This window comes from Lytechinus variegatus, chromosome 1 (genome assembly GCF_018143015.1).
Source record: "Lytechinus variegatus isolate NC3 chromosome 1, Lvar_3.0, whole genome shotgun sequence".
NCBI lineage: Eukaryota > Metazoa > Echinodermata > Echinoidea > Temnopleuroida > Toxopneustidae > Lytechinus > Lytechinus variegatus.
The window spans coordinates 83837970-83854530 of NC_054740.1; the positions used below are offsets into that span (position 1 = coordinate 83837970).

General features: G+C 37.5%; 1 protein-coding gene across 1 annotated transcript; it reads left to right on the plus strand.

Annotated features, from left to right (window-relative positions):
* Nucleotides 1–1211: 1211 nt before the first annotated feature.
* Nucleotides 1212–13392, plus strand: LOC121425700 (beta-3 adrenergic receptor-like). Its single transcript, XM_041621873.1, has 4 exons — nucleotides 1212–1326; nucleotides 10707–11135; nucleotides 11438–11911; nucleotides 12342–13392. The coding sequence occupies exons 2-4, from the start codon at nucleotides 10737–10739 to the stop codon at nucleotides 12669–12671; spliced, it is 1203 nt and encodes a 400-aa protein (XP_041477807.1). The 5' UTR covers nucleotides 1212–1326; nucleotides 10707–10736; the 3' UTR covers nucleotides 12672–13392.
* The last annotated feature ends 3169 nt before the right edge of the window (nucleotides 13393–16561 follow it).

The following is a 16561-nucleotide window of genomic DNA, read 5'->3' on the forward strand; positions in this document are numbered from 1 at the left end:
GTTACTAAGTACTTTTACCAGATTTGAACATGAAATCATCTTTGATCATTTTTCACTGATGCGTGTTTATGTTATCTGACTGATACCGCTGCATGCGTACGTGAACATATTTTTCTGAAATACATTATGTGCCCACCTTCTCCAAAAGATTAGGTCTACTTATTATAGAGTCAGATGCACGGGGGCTTAAAAGATTAGACCAAGTACCACTGGTGTCAATCCTTGAAGTCATACTATTGAAGTGGGGGGGGGGGTGAAACAATAGGTCATCCCCCCTTGAACAATAGATTCACAACATAAATCAACACCCATGCCAAGTACAGACTAATGAGGGACTCCTTTATAAGACAAAAAAATCTTTCAATCAGAAATTACATTTACACTGTAGAAGAATTTTAGTAATTCAATCATTTTCACTGGTTTAGTGTGATCGATATTTCATTGTATCCATTAAATGTACTTCGATTCGTTTCCATTATTGCACTCTATAAATCAATATGTTTCATTATCAATGAGGTAAAGTAGCTTCTGTTTTCATTATGAACACGAATTATTACAGGTTATCAAACCATCATTTCAAATCGCCATCCTGACGCAGAAAAAAAGATAAGACCTTATACGGAAACCAAAGAATGAAATTATCGATAATTCTTTTGTATTATCAATCACGACTGGTATAGGGGAATAAAAAGCTAGCATCGTTAGCAATACTGCTGCCATTGTTCTGCTGTCAAAATGACAATACAATAGAAGCTTTCAATTCGAATCACGCGAAGGGCACCATCAAGTATTGCACCGGTAAGTGCAGTAAATCCTTTCCTGAATAACCTCGATTACTTTGAAAATGAACACATCAGTAGAAAATTTGTAAAATACACAAGAACCAAATTAAATGTCAGGGGGTCAACATAACTGCGCAAGTTGTGTTTCTATGACGACAGTGATCAATTTTCATCAACCTGACAAAGAATGTATAGGTGTATATATTCATTTTGCGAATGAAAATGAAAAGAAGAGACACGGTGCGCATGCGTTATTTTTTTCTACCCATACATTCGATTATTGTTAACTAAAAACTGAAGTCTATATGCAAATAAATATATCCATCATTTCCACGAAAGTGATAGTTTCAGAATCGAATTGGAGGAGGGGCTTGTTCGAAGTATTAGTCTGATATTACTATCACTTCCCGGTCGATGTTTGTCATTCATGAAGTTGATTTCAATAGGCAATGTGGTCAAGATGATGTTGGTAGAGTGTTAGAATTCGTTCCTATTCGATCCTATTTTGAGATGATCATAGTTACTCACTACATATTGGGATAGGGTAAGTACTCAGTTGTTATTGTAGAATTACCATGATAAGTAGTCCTATATATAATTCACTATTTAATGTTGAGTAATTATGATATTCCATTATTTCTGTTTTAGAATGCGTCTATCACGTCATACATGCGCATTTGCCAGTCGCACTGTCCCCTATTTCAATATAAAGAAATATCGAATTGTACCGTCGATGTAAAAATGGAGGAAATTGTAGTTTTGTTTCAGGAATAGTTTTCCCATTAAGGTCATTATCTAATCGGAAGAAAAAAACACACAACAAAACCTTAAAACCTTAGGTACAGTAGCCCTCTTTAAAAAATATTTGTATACCTTTCCAGTCCCCGTGAATAATATGTTATGGCTTATATTTTTTTTAAATAGTTTGGCGGTGGATGAAAGATGTAATACTTCACTTGTATCAGCCAGTGGCGTAACTACGGGGGGGCATGGGGGGCACGTGCCCCCCCAATCGGCTGGCCCAAAAAAAAAAAAAAAAAAAAAAAAAAACGGGGAAAAGGAGAAAAAAGAGGGAGAAAGGAAAAGAAACGTAGTGGGGAAAGAAGAAATTATTGTTCATTATAATATGTTAAATTACATTATGTAATGTTATATCACAAAAAAGCATTTTTCATCACTTTATGAAACATTATTTGCTCAGGGCCTGTGTCACTGTTCGTGGTGCTCGCATAGACTGTTTAACGAGATCTATAGCCCTTTTGTACTAAAACCTCCCGTTCTGTACACCAAATATATTTCCTCGCAATTCGAGTTATTGTTTTATGTAGTGACATTTGCTTCTTTTCATGACCACTTAAAGTGATTGCCCTATTTTAAGGTCTTAATATAAAACATTTCCTGTCCGTGCTAACGTTCACATTAGTTGATTGGTGAGATGTCTGCTCTTCATAAATTCCTAAAATCAGTCCTTAAAATGTTAACTTTTCTGATCTCAATATGAAAAATTTTCAGCTCGCGCTTCGCGCTCGCATCATTTGGTAAGTGAAATACGGACGATCTTAGTGAATCCCTGGAAACAAGCCTCTTCAGGTCTGAATTTCTTAAATTTTCAGCTCGCGCTTCGCGCTCGCAGTATTTTTTTTATTAGTGAGATGCGTATGACTATGACAACAAAATGTGCTTCATGTGTTTAGATGTAATTCTAACAAAATCAGCAAAGGATAGCATTATAGCATTAAATGACTATGATGAGATATGTATACTCTTAATGGATTCCTAAAATATAGCCCTTAAAATATCCCTGTTTGGGGCAATATACACAAAAATTTCAGCTCGCGCTTCGCGCTCGCATTGTTTAGCGAGAGGTACGTATTATGATTACAAACAAATTGCTTATAATGTCCCTTTTTAGGTCTAAATATCACAAATTTTCAGCTCTTTTTAGGTCTAAATATCACAAATTTTCAGCTCGCGCTTCGTGCTCGCATTATTTAATCAGTGAGATACATATTCGTTTAATGTCACTGCATGTCCTTAAAATGTCTCTATTAGGTCAGTATACCTGGCAACTGAGCGCGCTTCGCGCGCTCCCTAAGTGGCTCAAAATTTTTGCTGGTGCCCCCCAATGCCGTGACCCACGGTACGCCACTGGTATCAGCATTAGATATGAAGTCATCTTTGTCTAATTCACCCAGGAGTTCATTTCGATTGGCAACCCTATAAGTCATAATATAATGTTACACTCTTAAAACAGTTTTCCCAATATTGGGTAAAACATGTATGCTGGCTGAGTAACATGATACCAAATAATTTGTAAATTTTACGCAATGTTGCGTTTAAATTTACCCTTTAAAATTGCCTTTTGCCCCAAATGGGGGAAATTAACACAGCAAACATGCTTGTTCCCTTTCTACCCAAAATTTTGTAAACTTTTACTTAATCTGGAAGTACACTCCAAAAAAAGAAAATGTGGAAGGGGGTAAATGAACCTTAAAATGGGCCGGAGAGTGACATCCGCGACACAGAGTTTTTAACAAGCATGGAAAATGCTGTCACCCCTTGGACCTTTTCCACCCTTTTCGCCATTTGTGATCTTAGAGTGTATATAGAGTCAAGGGCGCCGGAAGCGGGAGGCAGGGGGGGCACTTGCCCCCCCAACGAAAATTTTTGGGGGGCAAAACGAGATTTTGCCCCCCCCCAATGTGCCCCCCTAAAAGTAAAAAAAATCATATTATTTAAGGACAAAAGTAAACGATGAAGGCACTTTCCTGCCTAAGAATTGCCATTTCCATTGTCAAAAATGAAAAAATTTCGCCCCTGACGGGGCAAATACACATCATAGTAAGCCTTATGTCTTTTGACGAATATGTCCCTCTGTGAAACATACCTTTGATAAGCGCCTTTTCCATCTTATTACAGTGTGATAACGTGTAACCTTTTAATGAATACATTTCAGACTAAAACCTAATGGCAAATTGAAAGTGGTTCACCAATGCTGTGTCGGCTAACAAACGCGCGGTCGCCCAGAAACGCTCAGACCGGGGTGGTGTTTCATCAATATTTTCGTCTGACAAATTGTCAGATCTGACAACTTTCGTCTCCTATATTCTGATTGGTTGAGAAGCATTGTTACCATAGCAACTGTCGGATAAAACGTCCGACAAGTCCTTTCATGAAATGCTCCCCGGACCCGATATCACTAACGCGCGTGAACGCTATAGTTACTCGAGCAACATATATATGGAATCGGAAAATAGCTGTAAAACCGAAAAGTTTAAAGTTATATGAGGCTTGAGTAGTTGCTTATTGGATAAATGAGAAGATGCTAGCTTGAGTCGGCGAATGGAGTACTCATCTATCAACTAATCAAGCCTCTTCAAGTCTTCGACCTTTTCTGGTTTACTGTCTTTATCAGGACTACGCTCATTTTTTGAACAAAAACTTACTCGACTATCAACTGTCCACTTCCTCCTATCAATTTCACTTCTTCCTCTATCCACTTTTTCGAAAACTCCACTTGGTGTTCCGACAACCATATTCGCTATTGGAATGTAATTGTTTTCTTCTAAATAATGTACATTATTAACTGCCGTAGTTTGTTATGTTTATTCATGATTATTTACTAATGAATATTTCCTGGAATTTGATATTCATCATTTCCTAGTTATGGTCACATTTTCCCCAGAAAATATGTAAAGAAAAAAGAAGATTTTGAAGGGGTCATCCAAAAGTGCTTCCCAGCCATACAAAACATGCCAAAGGAAACACATAAATCGAGTAATGTTATAAATTTTCAGAAAAGTTTAAAATTGTTAGACAATAATTAAGCAGGTCATATTTATTTTTTCCTCCAGTTACAGAATATGAAACGTTTTGCCTATGCATGGATAATCAGGGACTGACTATCTCCAATTCTGAGTTCAGAAATGATTTGCATAAAGTGGGGATATAAGTGCTTATCGACGTCTGCCACGTCAGAACAGTATGACATTTTGAATTTGAAAAGACATTCATTAGAATGTATGTTGTTTCTGTTGTTACGCTTCTTCTGCTTAATACACTCCTTGAAACTTATGATAATTGTGCTCTCTCGCGTCGTCCGTGTATGTAAATGTTCATAAATAATATTTCTGAAAGGATAATGCTGAAAAATTTCTGGTATTTTGAGTCAATATTAGCGTATTACGTAATTTAATTGATCAGACACAAAAACCACATTTTGCGCGTAGATTTTATAGGTTCTCATAAACTCTGAGTATAGTCCTTCGTAGTGAATTCTATGTTTAATAATTCTCAAGAAATTTATTTTTGAATTCTCTTAGAAAAGCAACTTTTATACTCTATTTTTACACAAAGTCCTTACAACCCTCTCTCCCGCACGATCGCTTCGGTATCTCACGCTGTCAAATATATTGTGCCCCCTTCGGGATTTTGCCCCCCCAAAACTGAAAGTGTTCCGGCGCGCCACATTGTATAGAGTTTATCCCACTGATGCAATCATTATTTTAATTTTCCCTTTTAGAAATATCTGACGGTTCCGCATTTTAAGGTAATTTTAGTCGACTTCAAATGTTTGGATAACAGTATACAATGGTGATTTTTTTGCATCGCGAGACAGAGCGAATCTTTAAACACAGCAAATGCATTGAGAATGCAAATCAAGCTGGGAGGCCTTTGTCGAAATTGGTGAATCGGAAAAGCAGTTTCTTCCTTCGTTTCAAAGCTGGCGAAAAATTTGCAAATATATATGTCGCTTGTCCAGAGTCCCGTACGAAACTGTCGTTTCGATTTACCAACCCTCGACAAAGACTTCATTGTCATGAAAAGAGTTTGACAATACATGTTTATGTATGTATCTATGTTTCAGAAAGCGTTCTGCGTTGTGATATGAAAAAAACCCTTCCTTTTGTGAAAAATTCATGCAGGTTTTAGGATGGTTTATTTTAATTCCATATAATAGGAGGACGATGCAATGTGTAAACAACTAAAGTGCATTTAAATCTCGATAAGTTCCGGATGTATGATTAATTACAACCTTTACATGGGGCTCCATTTGTTTTTTGGTAAATACACTGTACAAGCCGACGTTGTCAATCCCCCACTCTATTCGGCTTACTGTTAATTGCAGTTATTAATGAAGATTGATTTATGATTTGACCGATTTCATTGCTAATCTCACAAGAAAAAAAATAGGCATTTACCATAATCATCGTTCAAGTTTGGTTTAAAAGAAGGTCAGAACGAATATATATGTGTGTATATAAATAAATAAAGATATATATATTTAACAATTTATCATATCATGTTTCTGTTTCTGTTGTAAAAAGAAAATGCAATGTTTATATAAGGCCCGTCTTGTTCTCAAACCTATGACGGAAGTATGTGTTATTACATGAGTTTGATCTTAAATTCAATATCTATACACTCTAAGAAATAGATTAAGGGTCATATGGATTCAAAAATGATATTTATAGAAAGAAAAATAGAAAATAGTTTTGAAATTATCCGAGTGAAGTAACATTAAGTAACATTAAGATGATCAAGAAAAAATATTAATATATATACACTCTAAAAATATTGGGTAAATGAGGGTACTTATGTGTCCAACCAACATTGAGCATGATTTCTTTGGGGCATTTTTATTCATCCAGTGTGATGAAAATTTTGCCCATTCTAAAGTAATTGCTGCTTAATTTTTAACTTTACTTTGACGATATGCTTCCCGCATTGGGCAAAATACTGCCCCAAATTGGTTGGACACATAATTACCCTCGTGGTGGTAAAAATGTTACGCAATATTCATTGCAGTGTATATGTCAATTTACATTGTTTGCATGATTTCCATATATACCCTCTGATACACTATTTTTTTCTATGTCATTTGATTTCTTGTTGGAAATGAAATAAACAGGAATTCGAATCATACAAAACGGGAATGGAATATCATCAAATAACTCTTTAACTCTTATGTTTATAAATAGTATTCGGAATTATTCATCATCGACCTGAGAAAATATGAAGAAGTTCACTGTATAAGGAAAAAATTCACTAAAATCAGAGCATCGATGTCATTGCCTACACCTAACATTGACAACTTTGAAGAATTTGAAAATTTGTTTTTGTTTTTATCATGTTAGTTTTCTTAAACACAGTCGCTGTAGTCAAACCCGTCCAACGTTTTGAAAAAGCGATCATGTTGACGGCGAAAAGTATGATATTATGGAATAAAAACCCTTTATCGCTTCTTTCTTTTATTTTCAAAATCCCAGTTAATGAGAGCAGCCATTTGACAGTAGCTATCAGTGATGTGAACGTCATCGTCCGTACATAGGGATTTGTCACTATAATGGATATCGATCTGATAATGCTGGTATCCCCGGTTACAGTAAAATCAGTGGCATATTTGTCGAATAAGGGGGGGGGGCGATAAGCAATTTCCTATCCTTTATTTTAATCCCATATATCTGACCGATTTAGTTGGTGATGGCACAGAGTGTACATGTATGCGCGTGGATTGGGTGCGAGTGTGTTGTGTTTTCACAGACGTGTATAAATCATTAAGATCTGAGACCGACCTCGTCACCATCCGAAATCGTGAATGCGCAGGGAATAAAAGTACGTGCGATGTTCGAGTTTCAAACCCCTGATTATAGGTCATCAAAATCAGACTCAGATTGAATATAAATTCCGAATTATGGGTGTGTAGGAGGACTATGAAATATATTACCAGGCTTAATCTCTGCATTAAAAAAAAAGGTACGGGGAGGGGGTGTCTCGCCATCGAGCTCCCTTTTGCTTCTCACCCCCCTTATCAATACGCTTCTATTGCATATTTGTAATAAAGGCACGTTTCCAAAGACCTTATATATTATAAGGTCTTTGGAATTGTGCTCTTATTACAAATATCATGAATATACTAACATTAATATGCAATAGAAGCGTATTGATAAGGGGGGGGGGGTGAGAAGCAAAAGGGAGCTCATGATCCGGAAGTGATATTCAATATATCTCATCATTTCTCATATTTCATATCAATTATCCCGGATTCACCATCACTGAATGGAAAGTGATTCAAAGCAAGCCATTTCAATATGATTCAATGTCGTTGATAAAAGCATGGTCCATGATAAGAGGAAGTAGTAAATAAAAATAAAAAACAGTTCTTGTATAGCGCATATCACAATTATGAATAATGTCTCTATGCGCTTCCAAAGGACTTGGATATTATTACCCCAGCTGTAGCTTGGCTGCCGTAATTACTATGATTACAGCGCACACGCATTTCAAGGAATAAATTCCTGCCAGGTACCAATTCACCTCACCTGGGTTGAGTGCAGCACAATGTGGATTAATTTCTTGCTGAAGGAAATTACGCCATGGCTGGGATTCGAACCCACAACCCCCTGTTTCAAAGTCCGGAGACTTATCCACTGGGCCACAACGCTCCATATGTATTCATATGTCTACATGATTGACATATATACGAATGACCTTGACCACAGAGAACCCGGCATTCCAATCATTTTACTTTAGTTATCTTTCTTGATTTTTTTTAACCCGGAAAATATAATTGGGTAGACTTGTGGTCTAAATAATAGGCCTTGAAATCAAACCAATTCAATGAGTAATACCTATTGGTATAAGATAATTAATTCTTTATGTAATTGTTTTACGAGCATTCATGTTTTCCTAGCTTTTCAGGTAAAATAAGCACCTATAAACTTTATACGGAATAAATGGGCCCTGACAATATTTGTTTTGAGAACTGTCTATTGTTTTTATTTCGACAAAGGTAAATGGTTGTTAAAATAAACCGATTTTGATAATAGGTTTCAAACTGATAGGTCAAGATAGATGATTAAAACAAGGAAAACCAATAGCGTGAAACAGACTAGCAATTAGTATGATAAAAACTGCACGATCACGATTAATTTGGGCCCTTTATTTTACTTTTAAATGATTGGAGACTTCTCAAAGTCTTCTCTGTGAATGTCTTTCAAGTCAGTTGCCTGAAATCTGTCTTTCATGATATAGGAAATGTAAGCGTAGAGATAATTCGAACATTTTAATAATGTTTTTAAAAAAAGTTATAATGTATTTTTCAATATAATTTTTCTTCGGACTCTAAAGATGTACATGCAGTCAGAATGTGGGCATGAAAGTGCTAATGACTCAGCATGGGTGGCGACCATGGGGGTGGCAGGGGGCACAGTGCCCCCACACTTTTTGAAGCACTGAAAAGGTGCACTGCTCACGCAAGAAAAAACACACACAAACGTGTTCTGTACCCCTTTCACCTGAGAAGGACCCGTTTTATGTGTTAACGAGTGCCTCTTTAGAATAAGAAAACAAGATTCTAATTTCTATATGTTACTACTTATGAAGGAAAAAATTGTAATAATCGTACGTGCCTTAAGTTACATGACTCATAGGAGTGGGTTAGATAAGCAGTGACGTACAGATGGGGGGCCTTGGGGGTCTCTTGCCCTCTCCCCTCCAAAAAAAATCACGACCAAGAAAAAGAAAGAGATATGGATGAAATATGATATTATTTTCTATCATAAAATTGGATTTTCGTTATAAAATGGCTTTCTCGCAACTTATAAATTTAATGTAATATGATATATCTAGCTGCCTCAATTTTTTGGCTCATTACGCCACTGTAAATAAGTCATTTGTTTTCTTTGTTTTAAGATAGTGCCCCTTTCGATAAAAAATGTGCCCCTTTTCCCCTGTGCCCCCCCCCCCACTTTCAATTTCGCTCCGCCGGACCTGGACACATGCCAGCTCCATCGTTTGTCCACATTGAGCAATATGAGTTCTATTGAAACATAATTTCATTTGGGGTAATTGCCATAATCCATTTTTAGGCACACTCTAAATGCGTTGATTCATTTTGACATCGGTCTGATGTGTATCGTTCTATATTAACATAATTAGGAAATAGGTACGAACTCAATCAAGTCATTACATACCTGTATAAGGCTCTAATTGTCTCTATTACTGAAAGGCTTACCTCCCGTACATTTCTTGCAACGCATTGTTGTATAGTGTTCCGTTGGACAGGAATTAATCACAAAATGCATTCCTTCAAAATACACAATAGAAAATGTAATAAATATCTGTGTGCAATTACTTTGTCACTATGGGCGGGAGTGTTGGTTTGAATGCAGAGAGCGGTGGCGTAATAAACCAAAAGTTTTTAGGTGGTATTCGGCTTATGGGGAAAATATCTAAAAGTTCGCGAGCCAGTGATGATTTTGCCTTTTTAAAAATGAAATCCCAATTGTGTGAACGATTTTGATACAGTATAAAACATATCATATTTCATCCATTTTTTCTTTGATTTCATCGGTCTTTCGAGGGTGACCCCTCCCCCATCCGTATACGCAAGTTTGGGGGAAAGAGAATGCAACTGTAGCAGTGAATACAATACTTCATTATGAGACATATTTCTCTAATTAAATGAACAATTTTGTCTTTTGTGACAACCGAAAGTTGGTGTCGACTTCCAATTTACTCTTAACGAAAGCAATCGTCTTAAATACGAAGTAGCAAAAATCTCTCATCTTTTATTTCAAAACTTTGATACTGGTGTCATTCGATCAAGGGTGGAGTAAATCAGTGGCGACCCCCCCCCCTTCGAAAGTGACAGCAAATATTTTTAATGGGAATATGTCGTTCATCATACACTAGTTTGCGTACTCGATGCAAAATCACCTCTGAACACCAATCATGGACATAGCGCACCGTCCATGCATAATGACAATGTTTGGACAAAACATCACAGAATCAGTGCAATCGTAACAAACTATAGGCCCAAAATATCTTTGTAGAATATTCTTTCTCCAATGAACAGATGTTTACGAGCCGATCATGTATTTTAGATGATGAACATGCTTCTTCACTTTGAATACTTCACAGATTGTTTACTTAAGAAGAGTCTAGTCTACCATGATCGATCTATCAAACACTTCTTCCATGCCGGAAGATGAGGAGGAGGACAACCTAGGTCCGAGGAAGGGTCTGGCGGGATTCCTAGGCACAATTGCAGTCTTGGGATTCTTCGGAAACTCTCTTGTCGTTCTTGCCGTCGTCTTGTACCCAAAGCTGCGGACAATTACCAACGTGTATCTCACAAGCCTTGCCTGCAGCGATATCCTTTTGAGCTTAACAATTCCCTGGCTGATTGTCGGGTTGGTATCGCCTCAAGGATGGCCACTATCGGATGAGAGCTGTATATTGGTGGCTATTGTCAGATTCACCTGTAGCGGTAGCAGTGTGTGGCATTTGGTTGCTATCGGATTCAACCGAATGATCCTAATCACAACTTCCAGTGAAACTTACAGAAAGGTAATGTATTATTAAAAGTTTCTTCGAATGAATTACCCTTCAATAGTCATCACATTCTCTCTGTATGCTCTTTCAGAAACGTGTGGATAATAAGAGAAAATCCTCTCACTCTCCTGCACAAAAAAAGATTTTCTGCACAACCTTCAGTTCTCACAGCCATCATTTTGCCTGGATGGAATGATGTTTAAAAAAAAATCAGAAGTTTTGTTTTTGGAAGTTTGGAAGTTTTGGAATGTATATAATAGTGGACTTGCATGATTATTGCAATCTAATAATTCTTGACTTTCCAATTTTCTCATCAGATATACAGCCGTGCTAACACTGCCATTATTCTCATGGTCACGTGGTTAATTCCTTTCACCGTCATCATAGTACCTTATGCCATTGGTGCCACGGAACTCGGCTATGATGACGGTCCTCATCTCTGCAGTGACATCGAAGACCGGCCAGACGGAACGGAGAATCTCCTCCACACCTACATAGCTGGTACCTTCTTAACATGCATCCCGTTGTTCATCGTGTTATGCGTATACCTCCGCATCTATGTTCATGTCCGACTGCACGTACGGAAGCAGAATGCATGGTCTTCGGGGCATCAGAAGCAGCAGCAACAGCAGCAGAACAATGCGGTAGCTACCGTAAGTTCGACTGTTCAAGACCCAGGATTAACCGAGAAGCAAATCAAGGAAGGCACTAAAAGTAGCGAACGTTTTAGTGAGAACAACGCAGGTGGTGCCGGAGACCAATCCAAAGCAGCTCATGAAAATAAAACAAAGGTATAATCATTAGTATCCTACCTATTTGGACTTGTCATACTTGTGCACTACCGTGAATATTAGATGGTGGTAGCAGTACCAAATACTCCTTCGGTCCCTAAATCTTTAACACTATTCGCGTCTACCACGGGTATGTGAGACGTTTCTGACATTGGAGCATGTCAGAATGCCGAGTTCCTTAAAAAAAGTTTTTGCTTATAAAATGTATGACCCACATTGGCATGAAATCAATTAATCAATTTGTTTTTACCAAATCAAAATAATGGTACCACTCTTTAACATAATTACACTTCTGGAAGTATAGGATATTTTCAGGTGAAGGCAAGATTTACAGCTTGCCTTTTGGATTTCTAGTCTTGATCAACATGACTATGCCCGTATTTTTTTAATCTTCAACTTCTCAGACTTCTTATATGTCTTCTCCCTGCAGAATCCCACCGCTGCCACCAATAAACCACCAGCCAAGAAAGGCAACGACCTTGAGACCCGAATCACCAAGAACACTTTCTATGTAGTCGTTGGGTTCCTCCTATGCGTTGTTCCATATGGCATCTGTGTCCTCAACCGCTTTGGGCCCGATGGTACACCTTTAGGTCAAGGTTTCCTTTTGTTCAACGTTTGCATGAACCCAATAATCTACGGCACCAAGCACCCACACTTCAGGGCGGCTATCAGAAATATCTTCATGGGTCGAGTTTCGGGCCCACTGGCCACGTCTAATTCAGTTGGACCGGTCAGTCAGACACAAGGCACTGCTTGATTATCATATGAATGACATTCATATTAACCGTATGGAAAATAATCATAGTTTGGTTTGATTCTTCGCACCACCGTAGACCTTGAACCGTGGTAGGATGTGGGTGATATTATAAAGGAGTTTCTTGATATTATTCACCTGACGTTTCGCAAAGCAAACTGTCCATGTAACTAAATGTTGATTAATTGTGAGTCAGGTTATGGCTAAAATTGTACATTCTTTCTCATGTCTTCATCTAATTTTCCGTATACAACTATGACGTTGGCAGTCGTTTGAGTTGAAAATTGAATAACAAAATGATAATTTGTTTTCTGACTTATCAAATAGATAGATCAATTATTTACTGGGTTAAAACCATAAGTATTTGCAATGTAATGAAACTTTCTCAGCAAGCCTATAACATTCAATTTCATTGTCCATGGCGGACTAATATAAGAATGGATGTCAGATTAAATCAGAGGAACTGAGGGCTTTATTCTTATTTCATCGTAACTGTGTCATGGACCAGCGATGGCCTGGTGGTACAGTCGCTTACTGGCAATCATGAAAGGGTCAAATCCTGCTGGTGACTAGATTTTTTTCTGACTTATCAAACAGATCGATCAATGCGATGTTATTTACTGGGTCAAAGCCATATTAAGTATTTACAATGTAAAGAAATAATAATTGGTAAAGCATATCCTGTCATGCATACGCCCTGATGTTTTAGCGTCTGGCTTCTTTTGGTTCAGGGGCCGCGGAACCGGGGGGGGGGGGCTGGGGGGCTTCAGCCTCCCCCCCCACTTTTTTCCAAAATCGTGTACAAAAACGTAAAATTGACCATATGATTGTGATTTTTAGCATGGTCAGCCCCCCCACTTTGAAAACCGTTCCGCGGCCCCTGTGGTTGTTCGTTAGATTAAATCATTTAAGATTTCACAATAATCATTCACCGCAAAGTACAACAAGCATAATTATTCAAACCCACGGAAATTTGTTGACCCAATTTTAAGTTTGAAAGTAAGGTGTCACCTCGAAATCAATTGTGCTTGGCTTGTCAAGTGTAAATATATGAATGAGCACATTATTATTATTGTTGATATATTTTTCAGGGACACGATGCACTATAGTATCAATGAATATTTAATGAGGTGTACATTTTACGAAGATCACTGATATTTTATTGATTTGTAAATTGAATGTCAGGTTATCAGACCTTGTTTATACTTAGTCCTAATGAGAAATGTATATTTTTAAGGTTACCTGTACTAAATACAACAGCGTCTGTTTTCTTCCAAGGGTATATTACCATGCAGTATCTGAGAATCACCAGACTACTCCGTCGAATAGAGTAATAAATAATGTGAATTTTCATTCTAAATCAATAACGTGATTGATTCGATTTCTATGCGCTTGATATGTCAGTCACAACAGCCTCAAAATATAAATATTTATGAAAAAACCTTGAGATGTTGGTATATAATAACTTTTTAGAGAATAAATAAGTAATACGGAAAACCTGGTCGCGATCGGTTACAGTGTGTTTTCGCTGCATGATGTAAAGATTTGACAGTAATATTTGGACACATTTCACTCTAAATCTCGGGCAAGGCAAGAGTGATCGATCATTAGCTTATAAAAATCAATAAAGGTTGCAGCATGTACAATCTACTTGGATTATTGATTTTTTTTCCTGAAGATTTTGGTAAATAGAAACATTCTGCATACATTAGAATATCGATTACCCTTGACATTTTTCCCATCCGGAATTGACATCTTCTTATCTATTCCTATATTGGAAAATTCATATAAAATATAAATGTATTCCTGAATTACACAATCAATCAGGTATTGGTGAAAAGGGAAGAGAGAGAGAGAGAGAGAGAGGGGGGGGGGGATATTATACCACATCATAATTTTATGGAACCAAGAAATGATAATGACCTGTGAAGCGCCAGATCGACGAGGCTCTATCCCTTTCATCGTTGAACGCCAAACAGTGTAGGAGCAACTCCCATCTTTTAAAGTCTTTTGGTTTGACGCGGCCGGGGTTTGAACCCCCGACCTCCCGGTTGTGAGACGGACGCTCTACCAACTGAGCCAACACACCGGTTGCTGCAGATAACACAAGAAATATGGGGTTGGTTTTTGGATTTTTTTTCTATTTCAAACAACTTAAGATTATGTTTAATGCTGCCTTTACCGATTGCTGCATTTTGTAGAGCTATTTTGCAAAAAAGTGGACTTTATTCTTCATATAAAGGTGTGGATTTATGACATACAGTGTGTATATAAGTGATTATATTTACATTGTGTATGTGGTTGATGTTAATTTTTATCGTGCTTAAAATGATTCTTTATATAGCAGTGACAAGAATTATTATTTAACTGATATCTGTGGATTTTTCGGAAAATAGAAGATAGGTTTTCCTCCTAAAGTGAAGTACATACATGTACATTTATTTTCAGGTTTTCACACATGTTCGGTCTCCATAAAGAGGTTTCTTCATCCATCATCCTGACTGACACCTGTTAAATCTTGCTCGAAATTACACCAATATCATATTGATTGAACATATAATGACAGTATTTTTACGAGTTAGGTCGGAAAATCGTTTTAATTTTTTTTTATAAGAACTTGCATGTACATGTACGTTTTCACAAATCACTATTATGGTTGATACTTGCATTGATTAATGAATAATACACGAACCTGTTTGTAAATTTTTCTCTGAAATAAACTCAATTACACATTCTTAGTGTATGTCGGACTTATCCTTATAATTACGTAAGTGGCTAAATGCTTAATACATAATAATGCATGTATTTTGTCTGTTTGTTCCTTTGATTATATAGGCCTAACCTGAGCTAGTCTGCTGGGCAAACCCTTCACTCGAATAAAGGTCTGAATTGCAGCCTACTCGTGCCTTGTGTATATATACCGAATGCCTTAATCACGCTCAGGAACAGCAAGTTTTGTATGCGCTAGTCTTTGCGCGGAGGCACACTTGTTAATCAAAGTTCCAACGAGGGTCTGTGCCTGCAGACTAACCCTGCGCGGTCTGCCATTGAGAGGGGAATTCAGCAAGTGCGGAGCCGGGAATTTGTTTTGAGTTTAAAAATGAAATATTAGGTGAACGAGCATGACAAGGGAATAACGAAAGAGGAGACTGATGTGGAGAGAGAGAAAACAATATGTGCGAGTGAATGAGTGTGTGTGTGTATCAGGGCTGTGTGTGTGTGTGTGTGTAAAGAGAGAGGTGGGTGGTTGAGGGAGGGAGAGAGGAAGTGAGGAAGAGAGAGATGAACATGTATATTTCAATATTTTTTTCTGCTTATATTAAAATAAACTTAACCGTGTTAAAGTCAGGGACATGGCAAAAACGGAGCAACCAGTTCACAGCCCACCCCTCCAGCTTCCAAATATCGCTCACGAGTTGTGCAAAAAATCTTTGCTACCAGAACTTACATAACTTTGCATCATCTATAAACTTTAGCATGATTAGACTTCCGAATTTACACCTGCAAGATAGTTATTGACAATTAAGAAGTTGGACCCAAAACTTTTCCTTGCGGAACCCCGACTAGTACGTCTCCCCATGGAAGGAATCTTTTCCACAACATCTCCTGATGGTCGTCTACCTGTTAGAGACGACTTAAAGTGCACGGAACCAGGGAGATGTGAATTCCGTCTCCCTGCCAAAATCAAAGAATTTCAGCTTTAAAACAAGACGCTGTCATCGAGACTGCATTCAAAATTGGCCTCAATAACTTTACCTCATCGATCTAGACATCGAGCACTTGTCTTAAGGGATAAGAAACGACTAAAAAAAAAATCTAAGTTGACGGAAGATAGTGAAGCATATAATCTTTTACCACAATCGTCATAGAAAGTATATTTTCGACGAACTGAA